We start from the raw sequence: 20,075 nt of genomic DNA, 5'->3' as shown, positions 1-20,075 counted from the left end.
ACAGGGTGGGAAGAAGTGTAGTCAAAATAGCTATGGAAGTCAGTAGGTTTGTAGTAGATATCGGTCACTAGTCTGTCTCCTGTGATGGAGATGGTAAGATCCAGAAACAGGAGGGAGATGTCGGAGATGGTCCAAGTAAATTTAAGAGCAGGATGGAAATTAGTGGTGAGATTGGTGAAGTCAGTGAGTTCTGCATGTAGCACCAATGCAGTTGTCAATGTAGCGGAGGTAGAGTTCGGGGATAGGGCTAGTATACGCCTGAAACAGTGATTGTTCGACATACCCAACAAAGAGGCAGGCATAGCTAGGGCCCATGCGAGTGCCCATAGCTACGCCTTGGATTTGGAGGAAGTGGGAGGAGTCGAAGGAGATGTTATTGAGGGTAAGGACCAGCTCTGCTAGGCGAAGGAGAGTGTTGGTAGATGGAAATTGGCTGGTTCTGCAGTCGAGGAAGAAATGGAGGGCTTTAAGACCATCCTGGTGGGGGATGGAGGTGTAGAGTGACTGGACATCCATGGTAAAGAGGAGGGAGTGGGGGCCTGGAAAACGGAAGTTAGTGAGGAGACGGAGAGCATGTGAGGTGTCTTGGACATAGGTAGGGAGGGATTGGACCAGGGGGGGATAGGATGTAGTCGAGGTAGGTGCCGATCAGAATGCCTGGAATGATTCCGGGGATGAGGAATAATCTGAAGAAGGGTCTCGGCCCGAAACGTCACCCATTCCTTCTCTCCAGGGATGCTGCCTGTCCCGCTGAGTTACTCCCACCATTTTGTGTCTACCTTTGATTTAAACCAGCATCCGCAGTTCTTTCCTACGGATCTATTAAGTATGGATAGAGAACAAATGTTCCTGCAGGTGGAAAGGTCAGAACTAGTGTACATAGAATTAAGGTAATTGGCAAAAGAATGAAGAGGAATGAGAGGAGAAACAGTGAGGATTTGCAATGCACTGCCAAGGAAAAACAGTGGAGGCAGGTTCACAGAAAAACAGGGCTAAATGGGTACTTGAAAGAATTTGTAGGGCACTGGGGAGAGGGCGAGAGAAAGGATTAGCTGAATCGATGGGACAAATGCCTCAGTCCTTGTTGTAACCAGGAACAGATAGGATAAATACGCAGAGTCTTTACCCAGAACAGAGGAATCAAGAACCAGAGGGCATAGGTTTACGGTGAAGGGGGAGAAATGTAATAGGAATCTGAGGGGCAACATTTTCACACAAAGGATGATGGGTGTATGGAACGAGCTGCCAAATGAGGTAGTTGAGGCAGGGACTTTGACAACATTTAAAGGACATTTGGACAGGTACATGGATGGAAAAGATTTAGAAGGATATGGGCCAAACTCAGGCGGGTGGGACTAGCGTGGATGGGGCAACTTGGTCGACGTGAGTAAGTTGGGCTGAAGGGACTGTTTCCATGCTGTACCACGCTGTGACTCTAATCCTTCTCTGATTCTGTTCGACAGATACCTTGAGTAAGCATCCAAGTATTTTTAAATAAGTTTCAATGACCCTACAACAACTCTCTTCCTTCCAATACACTAATCACCTGCTTGGGCAGCTTATAACCCAGCTGTTTGTACCAGACAGAAATATATATCTCTAACTTCAAGTAACCCTTGCATCCCCTTTATCTCCCACCCAAGTTGTGGTACTAGGTTCAAAGTCGTCCTGTTGAGTCTCATTGTCTGTAACTCGTTTTCACCTAGCCCACAGCTAACAAAGGCCTGTTTCCTTTATTATCGTTACTATTTTGCATATCTTTCATTCATTTGTTCTATATCTCTCTACATCACCATCTATGTCTCTCGTTTCCCTCTCCCCTGACTCTCAGTCTGAAGAAGGCTCTCGACCCGAAACGTCACCTGTTCCTTTTCTCCAGAGATGCGGTAAAGACGGTCAAAATATGGCCCGAGGATGCCACCCTACAACTCCAGGACTGCTTTGATCGCACCGACTGGGACCTGTTTGCACAACAGGCCACCTACGGTTCAGAGGTAGACTTGGAGGAATACGCATCCACTGTGCTCTCCTACATCAACTGCTGTGTGGAGAATGTCACGGAGGACAAGGAGATAAAGATGTTCCCAAACCGGAAACCCTGGATGAACAAGGAGGTACAGAACCTGCTGAGGGCACGCAACAATGCCTTTAAATCTGGTGACACTTCAGCATACAGTGATGCCAGGTCAAACCTGAACAAAGGGATTAAAAGGGCCAAAGACACCCACAGGCAACGGGTGGAAGACCACTTCAACACCACGGACACCAGAAGCATGTGGCAGGGTGTCAGGGACATCACTGGCTACAAGAGCAGCCCTGCCTGCCCCCACAGCGATATGGCACTGACCAACGAGCTTAACACCTTCTTTGCCCGCTTTGAAACTGGCAAAACCACCTTGAGTGAAAGAACCCCAGCCGAGGCGGTGGGACAGGTCTTGCAACTGAGCACACAGGAGGTACAACGCGCTCTGCAAAGGGTCAACCCACGCAAGGCTGCAGGACCGGATGGAGTTCAAGGAAGGGTACTGAAGGACTGTGCTGAACAGCTGGCTGAGGTATTCACCAGGATCTTTAACCTGTCATTATCTCTAGCTACGGTCCCCAAGTGCCTGAAGTCGGCTATCATAGTTCCGGTGCCGAAAAAAGCAAAGATCTCCAACCTGAACGACTACCGCCCGGTTGCCCTAACGCCGATAGTCCTGAAGTGCTTTGAGAGGCTGGTCCTCTCACACATCAAATCCAGCATCCCTGACTCACTGGACCCACATCGATTTGCATACAGGGCAAATAGATCCACAGAGGTCGCCATCTCTCTGGCTCTTCACACTGTCCTGACTCACCTAGAGAGACAGGGCATGTACGTGAGGATGCTATTCATAGACTATAGCTCCGCCTTCAACACGGTCATCCCCACCAAGCTCATCACAATGCTGCTGGACCGGGAGGAGGTGGTCGACGGGCGCTTCTGTGTCCAGCAGGATGGGCGAGACTTCACCATCTTCTGGACATCGGACCGCCCGAGGTGCCACGCCTGCAAGGAAGTGGGGCATATTCGGAGGAATTGCCCCAAATCCCGGGCGGAGGCCTCCGCCTCCGGTGCCACTAACCCCCCTCCCCCCCCCCCCCCCCCACTCCCACTCCCCCTGTAGTTGAGTCAGGGAACCCTGGGGATGGGGAGGGTCAAAAGAAGGGGGGCAAGGTGGCGAAGAAGATAAGGCACCTGGGGAACAAACCCCCCGGGGATAAGATCTCGCCACCCATCCCGTCACCTCCCGTTAGGGAGTCCGCAAGCCCCATAATCCAGCCAGGGGCGGAGGGGATTGGGCGGGAGGAGGGGGAGCCGCAGACTAGGGTTGCTCAGGTGACCCCAGAGTCTGTGAGCTCCTCCCCTTCGAAAAAAAGAAGGAGGAATCTCTCCAGGGAGGAGCAGAAGGGGGACATAGGGGAATCTTCCAGCGGGGCGGGGAGTGCTGTGGTGGAGGATGACTACTGCCCTCTGGTTCAGGCCCCGGTTCCATGCTCTGAAGGGGTTTCTGGGGAGGGTGGTGATGGGGACCACTCGGGTGTAATGGAGCAGGGAGAGATTCCTGTTGGGGAGGGAATCACGATTCATGCACCCGAGGAAGCCCAGGAGCAACCCACCCAGGACGAGGTTGAGAACACGCCTGTGGAGTTAGGGATAGTAGGCGGGGAGGGGGAAGGGGAAACCAGCCCTTCTCTCCCGCAGGACCTGGCTCCAGAGGGACTCCCTGAGTCTGGGGCACCAGAGTCCACTCTGGGCCCAACTGGTGGAGGGATAGACCCCACTGTCAATGGTCTTGACTGCCCAGGTACACCCGAGGAAGGCCCCTCTGCCACTGGCCCCACGGTGGGGACTGAGGTGGAGGTGAGACCAGAGGGTGGGGAAGAGGCAACCGCTGCGCAGAGTGGGGCGGGAGTCTCAAGCACAGAAGGTGTGTCCAAGGATGGGAATGGTGACTCCATCTGCAGTGGGGGGGTGGAAGGGGACTCCTCGGGCAATGAGTCAATGGATGTTCTCGCTGCCCCCGACGCCACTCCTCTCATTCCAGTGGAGGAGATCCGCGAGTTCATCGCGGCCACCGAAGGAGCCCAACATCGGCCCAAACTGACCTCCCTCCGGTGGCCGAACTTACAAGGGGTCACCAGCTCCCTGAACCTCATCCTCAGAAGGAAGGGGAGGGGAAAGGGAGGGACGGGGGTGAAGGGAGGGACGGGGGTGAAGGGAGGGACGGGGGTGAAGGGAGGGATGGGGGTGAAGGGGAACGACCGGCTCAGGTCTTTCTTGGACGACCTGGAAAATGACGCCGAGGCCCAGAGCAGCGTCGTTCCTGCTGAGGGTAGAGGGACCAGTAGAGCGTCCCTTGTTGCCAAGATCTGGAAGGTGAAACGCACTGCCAATCCATCTAGGGTCCGTAGCGGCAAAGGCGACTCTGCTGTCAGTGACATGGGGACTGGTGAGGGGATCTAGTGTACTCCTGACATGGCGATCACCATAGCCAGTTATAACATAAATGGCAGCAGAGGGCCTCTCCGCAGGTTTAACCATCTGAGGGATGGGAAATATGCGGTGAGCTTCCTGCAGGAAACCCACACCATCCCAGGAGACGAGTCCACCTGGCCCCTGGAGTGGAGTGGTGAGGTCTTCATGAGCCACCTCAGCTCCATTTCCAGTGGGGTGGCCATTTTGCTGGCCCCGAATTTCCGGCCAGAAATCCTAAAGGTCCAGGAATTGGTGCCAGGCCGCTTGCTTCACCTGGCCGTGCGCCTGGATGGCGTGCCGTTGCATTTTGTCAACGTGTACGGCCCCAAGCCCGCCGTGTTGCAGACGTGCCTGTTCCGGGAGGTGTCTACCCTGTTGAGCTCCATCGACCCCGGCGACTGCGTGATCCTCGGGGGAGATTTCAACTGTACCCTCGAGGAAGGAGACCGTTCCGGTATCCAGCGCGGCCAGGAGTCGGTGAAGAAGTTGAAGGAGCTCGTGGGCTCCTTTGACTTGGTAGACACCTGGAGGAATCTCCACCCCGACTCCAGTGCCTTCTCCAGGAGGTCAGAGGGGGGTGGTTCTCGCATTGACCGCCTGTACATTTCTTGGGCGTACGTCTCCCGCGTCTCGGCGGCCTCCATGCGGCCGATACCTTGCTCGGACCACCACCTGGTGTGGGCGGAGTTTACCCCGCTTCGCACGAGGGGAGGGTCCGCGTACTGGCACTTTAACAACCGGCTGCTGGAGGATCGCCGCTTCCGGGACTCGTTTGTGAGGTTCTGGACCACTTGGAAGGGGAAGAGGGGAGGATTTTACTCCCTGCGGCTATGGTGGGATGTGGGCAAGGCCCACATCTGGCGTTTCTGTCAGGAGTACACTAGGGGGTCTACCAAGAGACGCGATTCCAAGGTCAGACAGCTCGGGAGTGAGCTGCTCGATTTGGATTCGCGTCTAAGTCAGACCGGTGGGGACCCGACCTTCTGGAGGGAATACCAGGAGAAGAAGGACGCGCTGAAGGAGCTGCAGTTACAGCAATCCCGAGGCGCGTATGTGAGGTCGCGGATCCAAATGCTCCACGATTTGGACCGCGGTTCACCCTTCTTCTACTCGCTTGAGAAGTGGCGGGGAGTCCGTCAGCAGTTAGTGGAGCTGCTCGCTGACGATGACTCCCCCGTCACCGAACCAGAAGACATCAACGCGGCGGTTCGTTCCTTTTATGGGACCTTGTTTTCACCGGATAGCTCCGGCGTGGACGAGTGCAGTGATCTGTGGGAAGGTCTAACCACGGTCGGCCCGGAGAGTGCCGAGCGTCTGGACGCCCCCCTGACACTAGACGAACTGACCGCGGCCCTCCATCAGATTCAAAGGGGCAAATCCCCTGGCCTGGACGGCCTGACAGCAGAGTTCCTCCGCACTTTCTGGGGGACCCTGGGGGAGGACTACACCATGGTCCTGAGGGAGAGCCTGGCGACCGGGGAGATGCCCCTGTCTTGGCAGAGGGCTGTAGTGGTCCTTCTGCCCAAGAAGGGTGATCTCCGCCTACTAAAGAACTGGCGCCCGGTCTCCCTCCTCTGTACCGATTACAAGGTCTTTGCTAAGGCAATGGCCAACCGTCTGGGCCCAGTGCTGGCCCAAGTGATCCACCCTGACCAGTCTTACACAGTCCCGGGCCGGTCCATCCAGGACAATATCCATCTGGTCCGGGACCTGGTCTACCTGGCTCAGGAGACCGGTGTACCCACTGCCTTTCTCTCCCTTGACCAGGAGAATGCTTTCGACAGGGTGGATCACGAGTATCTGGTGAGGACTCTGCGAGCGTTTGGGTTCGGACCGCACTTTGTGGCCCGGATCCGACTTCTATACGCCACTGCGGAGTGCCTCGTCAAGGTCAACGGATCCTTGACGGCCCCCATTCCCTTCCGCAGAGGAGTACGTCAGGGCTGCCCCATGTCAGGCCAACTGTACGCCATCTGCGTGGAGCCATTCCTTAGTCTGCTTCGGAGGAGGTTGACGGTCTTGGTTCTACGCGAGCCAGATATGGAGGTGGTCCTCTCGGTCTATGCCGATGACGTGCTCCTCATGGTCACTGACCCTGCTGATCTGCAGAGGATGCGCGAGTGACAACGAGTCTTCTCGGCCGCCTCCTCTGCAAGGATCAATTGGGGGAAATGTTCTGGACTCTTGGTGGGTCCATGGCAGGTGGACTCCCTCCCTGAGGAGATGCGGTTTTTCACGTGGAGCACCACGCGCCTCCTTTACTTGGGAGCCTACCTGAGTCCCGTCGTGGAGACCTGGCTGACGAACTGGCAGGAGCTGGAGTTGAAAGTCGTCGCCCGGCTTGGGCGCTGGTCGGGTCTCCTCAGGGTGCTTTCCTACCGGGGCAGGGTGTTGGTCATTAACCAACTCGTGGCTTCCCTGCTCTGGTACAGATTGACCACATTGGTCCCATCAGCCACTTTTGCTGGGATCATCCAGAAGAAGTTGGTGGACTTCTTCTGGGGCAACGGAAAGCACTGGGTCTCTGCAGCGGTCCTGAGTCTCCCGATTGAGGAGGGCGGGCAGTCGCTGGTGTGCATCCGCACCCAGTTGGCGGCTCTCCGCCTCAGGACTCTGCAGAGATACCTGTACTCGGAGCGTCCTCCCAGGTGGCACGTGCTGGCGACGCACTTTTTCCAACGGGGCCGCTGCCTTCAAGCAGGTACGCGGATCCCGATGGTGGGCGTCAGCCGTCCTATCCTGCTGGGAATGCCCGGCTTCTACCGGGACTTGCTGAGAGTCTGGAACCTGGTTGCTGTCGACCGGGCCCCCCCTCCGCTGACGGAGGGCGGCGGCCCAGGCGTGAGAGCAGCCGGCCCTTGTCCTGCCCCGCTGGGTGTCGGAGAGGCTCAAATGTGTGGAGTACCTGCGGCTGAGCAAACCCCCGCTCAGCCGGAAGTACTCGTCGGACCGAGGCGCCGTAATACTTCCCGGGAGCCGGTCCCACACAACATGAGTCGCATTTCCTCGACACCCTTCATCTCCCTCCGAGACGCAGGGAGGCGTGTCCTGTACGGGCTCCTCCTCCACACCCTGCACTTCCTCGCCCTGGTCCACCGTCCGGACACTAAGTGGCGGTCGGTGTTGCCTTCCGGTCGCGAGGTGACCCCGCGGTGGGGGTCCCTCTACGCAGGAATTCTGCCCCTCGCCATCGGGGACCTGGGGTGGAAGGTATTACACCGAGGAGTCCCCTGCAACCTGTTCCTCGCGCGGTTCACAGACTCGCCAGCCGCCTGCCACTTTTGCGGGTTGGAAGAGTCTGTGTACCACGCGTACATGCAGTGTGTGAGGTTGCAGCCCCTGTTCCAATATCTAAAGGGGCTGCTCCTTGCTTTTTGGCTGCATTTTTCACCCACCATCCTCATCTTTGGACACCCTGTGCGTAGGGGAGAGGGTAGGGCCGAAGATGTCCTTGTTGGGTTGCTCCTGGGCCAGGCCAAGCTGGCCATCCGCGACTCACGGCGCCAGGCGGAAGAGGGCTCTGCCCGAGCCAGCTGCCTGCCCCTTTTCCGGGGTTACGTCCGTGCCAGGGTGGTGTTGGAGAGGGACTACGCGCTGTCCACGGGCACCCTGGAGGATTTCCGGGACCGCTGGGCACCGCGGGGGATTGGATGTATCCTGGATGGGGATTGTAATATAATTGTATAATAGTTTCAATAGGTATATTTGTTTGTATGATATTCTCGTGGTGGGTTCTGTTTTGGTTTTATTGTATTGTATATATTATTTTAATATTTGAATAAATATTTTTGATAAATAAAAAAATTTAAAAAATAAAAAAATAAAAAAAAGCTCATCACCAAACTCCACCAGCTAGGCCTCAGCTCGTCATTATGTGACTGGATCCTGGACTTCCTGCTGGAACGACCGCAGGCAGTGAGAATAGGCCCGCACCTGTCCTCCACTATCACACACGACTGTGTTCCTGCATTCGACACCAACACCATTGTCAAGTTTGCAGACGACACAACGGTGATCGGACTTATCACCAACGGGGATGAAACAAACTATAGAGCGGAGGTGCAGAACCTGGCGGACTGGTGCTTGGATAACAACCTGTCCCTAAATACCACCAAGACCAAGGAGCTGATCATCAACTTCCGTAGGTCACATAACGGGGAATATGCCCCGATCTCTATCAACGGGGACAGTGTGGAGAGAGTGTCCAGCTTCAAGTTTCTGGCCACTCACATTTCGGAGGACCTAACATGGTCCAATAACACTGCTGCGCTGGTCAAGAAGGCACAACAAAGACTGTTCTACTTAAGAACACTGAAAAGGTCTGGTCTACCCCAACAGCTGCTGACGACCTTCTACCGCTGCACCATAGAGAGCATCCTAACGCATGGCATCCCTGTGTGGTACCTCAGCTGCACGGAGGCAGAAAGGAAAGCTCTACAGTGGGTAGTCCATAGAGCTCAGAGGGCCATCGGAACACAGCTACCAGACTTGGAGGGGCATCTACAACACACGATGCCTCAGAAAAGCCACCAGCATCCACAAAGACTCTTCACACCTGTTCGAACTCCTTCCATCGGGCAGACGATACAAGGCCTTCTACGCCCGCACCTCCAGACTCAGGAACAGCTTCATCCCCAGAGCCATAGCTGCTATGAACCGGTCCTGCTGAGCCGGATGGCCACAACGCATAGATCAACTTGCACTTTACCCTGTCTAAAAACTGTCTCAATTGTTTCGTTTCGTTGGGTTGCTGTTGTCTAAATCACTTAAATTATTGCATCGTATGGGAGGCGCATTGCCAATCTCGTTGTACCCCTGGGTACAATGACAATAAAGATATATTGTATTGTATTGTATTGTATTGTATTGTGTCTATCTTCGGTTTAAACCAGCACCTGCAGTTCCTTCCTACACACTAATCTCCTGGGATGGATGAGTGCAGGAAAAATTATAAATTTATTGCATGTTTAATCACGCAGATGCCTGCAAAGCCAGACTGCTTTTAACTGGTAACCATGGAATCTTACAGTACAGGAGACCAACGCACGTCACATCACGCATATCCTCTTTGAAACAACTTTCAATTAACTACATTTTTGCCTTGATCCATGCTTTTTTTTTTTCCAACCATCAAGCCTTCAGTTTACATTTTACCTTTTAAGTATTACTTTTGAATTTTCTTCCACTACCCCCTTCAAGCAATGAATTCCAACGTCACAAAGACTCCACAAAAAACTCCCCTCAGATTCTTACCAGTGCTGGAGTAACTCAGTGGGTCAGGCAGCTTCTCTAGAGAAACAGGATGGGGATCCTCTCTGAGGATCCTTCAGTGCTTCTACTCTGGGGCTGTAGAAAGCATCCTGTCCGGCAACATCACAATCTGGTTTGGGAACAGCTCTGCCCAGGACAGGAAGGCGCTGCGGAGAGTAGTTCGTTCGGCTGAACGCACCATGGGAACTACACTCGACCCCCCTGCAGGACCTATACATCAGGAGGTGCAGATCCAGAGCCAGCAACATTATGGGGGACCCCTACCACCCCAGCAACGGACTGTTCCAGCTGCTACGGTCAGGCAAACGCCTCCGCTGTCACGCTGTGAAAACAGAGAGGATGAGACGGAGTTTCTTCCCACAGGCCATCAGGACTGTTAACTCTCATATCACCAGGGACTAATTTAATTTACTGTATTAATTTATTTTTTGTGTTAAATTTTTTTTTTCTATTCTGTTTTGTAGTTTAGCACAATCCGCAGGTGTTGCCACTTTCATTTCGCTGCACATCTTGTATATGTATGTGACAAATAAACTTGACTTAAACTTGACTTGACTTGGGTGACGTTTTGGGCCGGAATCCTTCTTCAGACTGAAAGGAGAGGGGTGGATGGGGGTAAACTTGGAGTAGGAAAATGCCATAACAAATCAGGTCCAGCAACAGATGACCTCAGGTAGGGTTTTTTGGTTCAGTTTAGTTTAGAGATACAGCGCGGAAACAGGCCCTTCGGCCCACCAGGTCCGCGCCGACCAGCGATCCCCGCACATTAACACTATTCTACACACACTAGGGACAATTTTTAAAAAACATTTACCAAGCCAATTAACCTACATACCAGTACGTCTATGGAGTGTGGGAGGAAACCGAAGATAGAAACATAGAAACATAGAAAATAGGTGCAGGAGTAGGTCATTCGGCCCTTCGAGCCTGCACCGCCATTCAATATGATCATGGCTGATCATCCAGCTCAGTAACCTGTACCTGCCTTCTCTCCATACCCCCTGATCCCTTTAGCCACAAGGGCCACATCTAACTCCCTCTTAAATATAGCCAATGAACTGGCCTCAACTACCTTCTGCGGCAGAGAATTCCACAGACTTACCACTCTGTGTGAAGAAATGTTTTCTCATCTTGGTCCTAAAAGACTTCCCCCTTATCCTTAAGCTGTGACCCCTGGTTCTGGACTTCCCCAACATCGGGAACAATCTTCCCACATCTAGCCTCTCCAACCCCTTAAGAATTTTATATGTTTCAATAAGATCCCCCCTCAGTCTTCTAAATTCCAGCGAGTATAAGCCTAGTCTATCCAGTCTTTCTTCATATGAAAGTCCTGCCATCCCAGGGATCAATCTGGTGAACCTTCTCTGTACTCCCTCTAAGGCTAGAATGTCTTTCCTCAGATTAGGAGACCAAAACTGTACACAATACTCCAGGTGCGGTCTCACCAAGGCCCTGTACAACTGCAGCAGAACCTCCCTGCTCCTATACTCAAATCCTCTTGCTATGAATGCTAACATACCATTCGCTTTCTTCACTGCCTGCTGCACCTGCATGCTTGCTTTCAATGACTGGTGCACCATGACACCCAGGTCACGTTGCATCTCCCATTCTCCCAATCGGTCACCATTCAGGTAATACTCTGCTTTCCTGTTCTTACCGCCAAAGTGGATAACCTCACATTTATCCACATTATATTGCATCTGCCATGCATTTGCCCACTTGCCTAATCTATCCAAGTCACTCTGCAGCCTCCTAGCATCCTCCTCGCAGCTAACACTGCCACCCAGCTTTGTGTCATCCGCAAACTTAGAGATATTGCATTCAATTCCCTCGTCCAAATCATTAATATATATTGTAAATAACTGGGGTCCCAGCACTGAGCCTTGCGGTATCCCACTAGTCACTGCCTGCCATTCTGAAAAGGACCCGTTTATTCCTACTCTTTGCTTCCTGTCCACCAACCAATTCTCTATCCACCTCAACACTGAACCCCCAATACCGTGTGCTTTAAGTTTGTACCCCAATCTCCTATGTGGGACCTTGTCGAAGGCCTTCTGAAAGTCTAGATATAACACATCGACTGGTTCTCCCTTATCCACTCTACTAGTTACATCCTCGAAAAATTCTATAAGATTCGTCAGGCATGATTTGCCTTTCATAAATCCATGCTGACTTTGTCCGATGATTTCACCACTTTCCAAATGTGATGCTATCACATCTTTAATAACTGACTCTAGCATTTTCCCCACTACCGATATTAGGCTAACTGGTCTATAATTCCCCGTTTTCTCTCTCCCTCCCTTTTTAAAAAGTGGGGTTACATTAGCTACCCTCCAATCCTCAGGAACTACTCCAGAATCTAAAGAGTTTTGAAAAATTATCACTAATGCATCCACTATTTCTGAGGCTACTTCCTTAAGCACTCTGGGATGCAGCCTATCTGGCCCTGGGGATTTATCGGCCTTTAATCCATTTAATTTACCTAACACCACTTCCCGACTAACCTGGATTACCCTCAGTTCCTCCATCTCGTTAGACCTCCAGTCCCCTGCTATTTCCGGCAGATTGTTTATGTCTTCCTTAGTGAAGACAGAACCAAAGTAGTTGTTCAATTGGTCTGCCATCTCCTTGTTCCCTATGATCAATTCACCTGTTTCCGACTGCAAGGGACCTACATTTGTCTTAACTAGTCTTTTCTCTTCACATATCTATAAAAGCTTTTGCAGTCAGTTTTTTGGTTCCCTGCCAGTTTTCTCTCATAATCTATTTTCCCTTTCCTAATTAAGCCCTTTGTCCTCCTCTGCTGGACTCTGAATTTCTCCCAGTCCTCTGGTATGATACTTTTTCTGGCTAATTTATATGCTTCATCTTTTGTTTTAATACTATCCTTGATTTCCCTTGTTAGCCACGGATGCACTACCTTTCCTGGTTTGTTCTTTTGCTAAACTGGGATGAACAATTGTTGTAGTTCATCCATGCGACCTTTAAATGCTTTCCATTGCATGTCCACCGTCAACCCTTTAAGTATAAATTGCCAGTCTATCTTGGACAATTCACGTCTCATACCCTCAAAGTTACCTTTCTTTAAGTTCAGAACACTTGTTTCTGAATTGACTTTGTCACTCTCCATCTGGTGGAAGAACTCCACCATATTATGGTCACTTTTGCCGAAGGGGCCTCGCACAACAAGACTGCTAACTAACCCTTCCTCATTACTCAATACCCAGTCTAGAATGGCCTGCTCTCTCGTTGGTTCCTCGACATGTTGGTTTAGAAAACCATCTCGCAAACATTCCAAGAAATCCTCTTCCTCAGCACCCCTGCCAATTTGGTTCACCCAATCTATATGTAGATTGAAGTCACCCATTATAACTGCTGCACCTTTAGTGCACGCATTTCTAATTTCCTGTTTGATGCCATCCCCAACCTCACTACTGCTGTTAGGTGGCCTGTATACAACTCCCACTAGCGTTTTCTGCCCCTTAGTGTTTCGCAGCTCTACCCATATCGATTCCACATCCTCCAAGCCAATGTCCTTCCTTTCCACTGCTTTAATCTCCTCTCTAACCAGCAACGCTACCCCACCTCCTTTTCCTTTCTGTCTATCCCGCCTGAATATAGAATATCCCTGGATGTTGAGCTCCCAGCCTTGGTCACCCTGGAGCCATGTCTCCGTAATCCCAACTATATCATAATCATTAATAACTATCTCCACATTTAATTCATCCACCTTATTACGTATACTCCTTGCATTGAGACACAAAGCCTTCAGGCTTGTTTTTACAACACTCTCACCCCTTATACAATTATGTTGAAAAGTGGCCCTTTTTGATTTTTGCCCTGGATTTGTCTGCCTGCCACTTTTACTTTTCACCTTGCTACCTATTGCTTCTACCCTCATTTTACACCCCTCTGTCTCTCTGCTCATGCTCCCATCCCCCTGCCACATTAGTTTAAATCCTCCCCGACAGCACTAGCAAACACTCCCCCAAGGACATTGGTTCCATTCCAGCTCAGGTGCAGACCGTCCTGTTTGTACTGGTCCCACCTCTCCCAGAACTGGTTCCAATGTCCTAGAAATTTGAATCCCTCTCCCTTGCACCATTTTCAAGCCACGTATTCATCTGAAATATCCTCCTATTCCTACTCTGACTAGCACGTGGCACTGGTAGTAATCCAGAGATTATTACCTTTGAGGTCCTACTTTTAAGTTTATCTCCTAGCTCTCTAAATTCACCTAGTAGGACCTCATCCCGTTTTTTACCTAGATCGTTGGTGCCAATGTGCACCACGACAACTGGCTGTTCACCCTCCCCCTCCAGAATGTTCTGCAGCCGCTCAGAGATATCCCTGACCCTTGCACCAGGGAGGCAACATACCACCCTGGAGTCTCGTTTGCGGCCGCAGAAACGCCTATCTATTCCCCTTACAATTGAATCCCCTATCACTATAGCCCTTCCACTCTTTTTCCTCCCCTCTTTTGTCGCAGAGCCACCCACGGTGCCATGAACTTGGCTGCTGCTGCCTTCCCCTGATGAGCCATCTCCCCCAACAGTATCCAAAATGGCATATCTGTTTAGGAGGGAGATCTCAGAGAAAACCCACGCAGGTCACGGGGAGAATGTACAAACTCCGCACAGACAACACCCGTAGTCAGGATTGAACCGTGGTCTCTGGTGCTGGAAGCGCTGTCAGGCAGCAACTTTACCGCTGCGCCACCGTGCTGCGCATCTGCAGTTCTTTCCTACGGATCTATTAAGTATGGATAGAGAACAAAAGTTCCTGCAGGTGGAAAGGCCAGAACTAGTGTACATAGAGTTACGGTGATTGGCAAAAGAATGAAGAGGGATGTGAGGAGAAACAGTGAGGATTTGCAATGCACTGCCAAGGAAAAACAGTGGAGGCAGGTTCACAGAAAAACAGGGCTAAATGGGTACTTGAAATAATTTGGAAGGGCCTTGGGGAGAGGTGAGAGAAAGGATTAGCTGAATCGATGGGCCAAATGCCTCAGTCCTTGTGGTAACCAGGAACAGATAGGATAAATGCACAGTCTTTTACCCAGAACAGAGGAATCAAGAACCAGGGGGCATAGGTTAACGGTGAAGGGGGACCTTCATCGTAAACCTTCGGCCCGACTTGCTCACACCGGCCAAAGTGTCCTGTCTAAATGTTTGTTAAACTGTGCACGTGTACATAGAAACCCCCTTGCAGGGGCCAGAGCGTCAAACTGAAACAATACCAGGTAGAAAATCCCTCACTTGTTGCATTAGCTGCTGGTTTTCATTCAAGAGCTGGAGACACAGACTTTCTGCAAGCTCCAAACTGCTTCTCTCGTTTTCATCAGACACCGACAATCCAAGAGGGACGTTTTTTCTCAATGAACTGCAAGGGACAAAAAAAAAACCCAATAGATCAGTATTTCAGTTCTGTGCGTCTTCTCAGAGTTTCACGCAGCACCTTCAGCGTGGATTCTCCCCCGTCCATTCCAGGCCTTGAAAAGTTTCCATTCGTGTCTGTACTCGGAACATAAGCTATCCGAGCGGCCGCTAATTCCCTGCCCCTATGATCTTCGAGGGGTGAGAGTGGTGGCCTCACATCTCCCGGAACCACTCCAGTATTTAGAAACATAGAAACAGAGTAAATAGGTGCAGGAGGAGGCCATTTGGCCCTTCGAGCCAGCACCGCCATTCGTTGTGATCATGGCTGATCATCCACAATCAGTAACCCGTGCCTTGCCTTCTCCCCATATCCCTTGATTCCGCTAGCCCCTAGTGCTCTATCGAACTCTCTTTTAAATTCATCGTGAATTGTCCTCCACTGCCTTCTGTGACAGAGAATTCCACAAATCCAGAACTCTCTGGATGAAAAAGTTTTTTTCTCACCTCAGTTTTAAATGGCCTCCCCTTTATTCTTAACCTGTGGTCCCTGGATCTGGACTCCCCCAACATTGGGAACATTTTACCTGCTTGTGATGCCTCTGGTCCGAGGAGCATGTTCGGAATGGAGGGATACGAGTTACGTGTCGAGGGGATTAGTTTAACTTGGGATCATGTTGGGCACGGCCATTATGGGCCGAAGGTAGACACAAGATGCTGGAGTAACTCAGCGGGACAGGCAGCACCTCTGGAGAGATAGGAATGGGTGACGATTTGGGACGAGACCCTTCGTGAGTCCACGCCGACCATTGATCACCCGTTCATGCTGGTTTAGTTTAGAGATACAGCGCGGAAACAGGCCCATCGGCCCACCGGGTCCGCGCCGACCGGCGATCCCCACATATTAACACTATCCTACACTCATTAGCGACATTTTTTACATTTACCAAGCCAATTTATCGACATACCTGTACGTCTCTGGAGTGTGGGAGGAAACCGAAGATCTCGGAGAAAACCCACGCGGGTCACGGGGAGAAGGTACAAACTCCGTACAGACGGCACCCGTAGTCGGGATCGAACCCGGGTCCCCGGCGTCGCAAGCACTGTAAGGCAGCAACTCTACCGCTGCACCACCGTGCCGTACCAGTAACATGGTTCGACGTTATCCCACTTTCTCATCGTTTCCCTACGTACCAGGGGCAATTTCACAAAGGTCAATTACCTTACCGGTTAATTCGCGGTCTCAGGCGGTCTCGACCCGGAACGCCACCCGTTCCCACTCTCCGGAGATGCTGCCTGTCCCGCTGTGTTACTCCACCATTTTGTGTCTACATTCGGTTTAAACCAGCATCTGCAGTTCCTTCCCACCCACCGATGGGCCGAAGGGCCTGTTCCTGTGCTGCACTGTTCTATGTTCTGAGCAGATTTGCATCCCTTATTTTCTCACCTTCAGGCCCAGTGTGCTGACAGCCTTGGATAGAGAGGATGTGGAGAGGCTGGCTCCACTAGCAGGAGAGTCTCAGACCAGAGGCCACAGCCTCAGAAGAAAAGGATGTGGCTTCAGAAATGAGAGGAGGAGGAATTTCTTTAGTCAGAGGGTGGTGAATCTGTGGAACTCATTGCCACAGACAGCTGTGGAGCTGTGGAGTGCTACTACAGTAAGTCTTTTATTAGTGTAGGAAGGAACTGCAGCTGCTGGTTTACACCGTAGACTGCAAAATGCTGGAGTAACTCAGCGGGTCAGGCAGCATCTCTGGAGTGAAGGAATGGGTCGAGACCCTTCTTCAGACTGAGCGTCTCCCCATGACTCTCATGCCTTCTATTAGTATTGTTACATCTTTCTTAACTTCCCTTTCCTTCTTAAAGATCTGAAAGCTTAAACGCTACATCTCCACCTTAAAAAATACCAATGGATATTTCTTAAGGTGGAGATGGATAGATAGATTCTTGAAGAGTACGGGTGTCAGGGGTGATGGGGAGAAGGCAGGGGAATGGGGATGAGAGGGAAAGATAGATAGGCCATGATGGAGCTTGGCGGAGCAGACGTGACGGGCCGAATGGCCTAATTCTGCTACTGCAACCGATGAACATTGGATCTATGATGCATGGGTCGGCTTGGTGCAGCGCGATGCAGTTGGTCCTTTTCAATAGACAATAGGTGCAGGAGGAGGCCATTCGGCCCTTCGAGCCAGCACCGCCATTCAATGTGATGATCATTCTCAATCAGTACCCCGTTCCTGCCTTCTCCCCGTACCCACTGACTCCGCTAAAGAGCTCTATCTAGCTCTCTCTTGAATGCATTCAGAGAATTGGCCTCCACTGCCTTCTGAGGCAGAGAATTCCACAGGTTCACAACTCTCTGACTGAAAAAGTTTTTCCTCATCTCAATTCTAAATGGCCTACCCCTTATTCTTAAACTGTGGCCCCTCTCATCCTTCTAAATTCCAGTGTATACAAGCCTAGTCGCTCCAGTCTTTCAACATAGGACAGTCCCGCCATTCCGGGAATTAACCTAGTAAACCTACGCTGCACGCTCTCAATAGCAAGAATATCCTTCCTCAAATTTGGAGACCAAAACTGCACACAGTACTCCAGGTGCGGTATCACTAGGGCCCTGTACAACTGCAGAAGGACCTCTTTGCTCCTATACTCAACTCCTCTTGTTATGAAGGCCAACATTCCATTGGCTTTCTTCACCGCCTGCTGTACCTGCATGCTTCCTTTCAGTGACTGATGCACTAGGACACCCAGAACTCGTTGTACGTCCCCTTTTCCTAACTTGACACCATTCAGATAATACTCTGCCTTCCTATTCTTACCACCAAAGTGGATAACCTCACACTTATCCACATTAAACTGCATCTGCCATGCATCCGCCCACTCACACAACCTGTCCAAGTCACCCTGCAACCTCATAGCATCTTCCTCACAGTTCACACTGCCACCCAGCTTTGTATCATCTGCAAATTTGCTCCGTGCAGCAGTTGCTGCAGTCTGCGCTCGCTCACCCAGCTGCTGCAGGGCCTCCAGCATTCCACCTCACCTTCCTCTTCCCAACACTACAATCCACAGCCCTGCGGCCACGGCGCGTGCGAGCCTCCCGCAGCTCCCCCACCGCGTCCACGCACGAGAACGGCCCCGATCCCACCACAACAGCTCACAGCTTTCCCAGGGTCAACCTCAAAGCTCACCTTCCCTAAGTTCACGAATCTTCGCTTCCAACCATTCCCATGCTCATCAATTATTACTATCCCCAAGACTGTCAGAACGTTAAGCAATTCTGGCTCATACCTGTTCCTTCATCCATTCCAAAACATTATTCTCGCAAGCTGTTCTGAATAGATGTTGAAGAGACATTAGCTTCATCACATGTGTAGGAAGTGAACTGCAGATGCTGGTTTACACCCAAGATAAACACAAAATGCTGGAGCAGCATCTCTGGAGAGAAGAAATGGGTGACGTTTTGTGTCGAGACCCTTCTTCTGAATGAAACAGCCCCTTCTGAAGAAGTGTCTTGACCCGAAATGTCATCCATTCCTTCTCTCCAGAGATGCTGCCTGTCCCATTGAGTTAATCCAGCATTTTGTGTCTCCCTTCATCACTTAAACTGTTTTGCTTCCCTGCTAAAGCCAAGAACTAAGGACAGCGCAGTGGTAGAGTTGCTGCCTTACAGCGCAAGAGACCCGGGTTCGATCCTGATTACCGATGCTGTCTGTATGGAGTTTGTACGTTCTCCTTGTGACCGCTTGGGTTTTCTCTGGGTACTCCAGTTTCCTCCCATATCTGAAAAACGTGCAGGTTTAGACAATAGACAATAGGTGCAGGAGTAGGCCATTCGGCCCTTCGAGCCAGCACCGCCATTCAATGTGATCATGGCTGATCATTCTCAATCAGTACCCCGTTCCTGCTTTCTCCCCATACCCCCTGACTCCGCTATCCTTAAGAGCTCTATCTAGCTCTCTCTTGAATGTATTCAGAGAATTGGCCTCCACTGCCCTCTGAGGCAGAGAATTCCACAGATTCACAACACTCTGACTAAAAAAGTTTTTCCTCATCTCTGTTCTAAATGGCCTACCCCTTATTCGGTTTGTAGGTTAATTGGCTTCAGCAAATAGTCCCTCGTGTGTAGGATAGAACAAGTGTATTGGTGATCACTGGTCGGCTTGGACTCGATCCAAGGGCCAGCTTCTACGCTGTAAACCAAACTAAACTAAACTATATGTGCAAGAAGGAACTGCAGATGCTGGTTTATACCAAAGATATAGACAAAACGGCATGGTGGCGCAGCGGTAGAGTTGGTGCCTTACAGCGAATGCAGCGCCGGAGACTCAGGTTCGATCCTGACTATGGGCGCCGTTTGTACGGAGTTTGTACGTTCTCCCCGTGACCTGCGTGCGTTTTCTCGAGATCTTCGGTTTCCTCCCACACTCCAAAGAAGTACAGGTATGTAGGTTAATTGGCTGGGTTAATTAAAAATGTAAAAATTGTCCCTAGTGCGTGGATAGTGTTAGTGTGCGGGGATCGCTGTGCGGCGCGGACCCGGTGGGCCGAAGGGCCTGTTTCCCGCTGTATCTCTAAATCTAAAAAAAAACAAAAAACGCTGGAGTAACTGAGCGGGTCAGGCAGCATCTCCGGAGAAAAGGAATAGGTGACGGTTTGGACAATAGGATGCTTTGGGTCGAGACCCTTCATCAGACTCAGTTTAAACTTCGGTCTCCAACAGAACCAACTTTACTCTGAAAAATGGTTTCTTGGTCCCCTTTACGTAAACATTCCTCACTATATAATTGATATACGTATGCTGTACGAAATAAATAACAGTAATTATGTCAATGACTCCAACAGATGTTTTTGGAATAATCTCTTCCTTAACATTATCCATCTTGGTTCCATTGCCCAATCATATTTTGTGCTACTACAGTAAGTCT

At 51.1% G+C, this 20,075-nt stretch overlaps 1 protein-coding gene across 1 annotated transcript in view; it reads right to left on the bottom strand.

Annotated features, from left to right (window-relative positions):
* Positions 1 to 20,075, bottom strand: part of setd4 (SET domain containing 4) — a 77,468-nt gene that overhangs the window by 8,683 nt on the left and 48,710 nt on the right. Inside the window, exon 10 of the mRNA XM_078409694.1 lies at positions 15,031 to 15,154. Coding sequence (XP_078265820.1) covers positions 15,031 to 15,154 — 124 coding nt within the window. The remainder of the gene's footprint in view (positions 1 to 15,030; positions 15,155 to 20,075) is intronic.

Source organism: Rhinoraja longicauda, chromosome 12 (assembly GCF_053455715.1).
Source record: "Rhinoraja longicauda isolate Sanriku21f chromosome 12, sRhiLon1.1, whole genome shotgun sequence".
NCBI lineage: Eukaryota > Metazoa > Chordata > Chondrichthyes > Rajiformes > Arhynchobatidae > Rhinoraja > Rhinoraja longicauda.
This window is presented reverse-complemented; position numbering and strand designations above follow the sequence as displayed.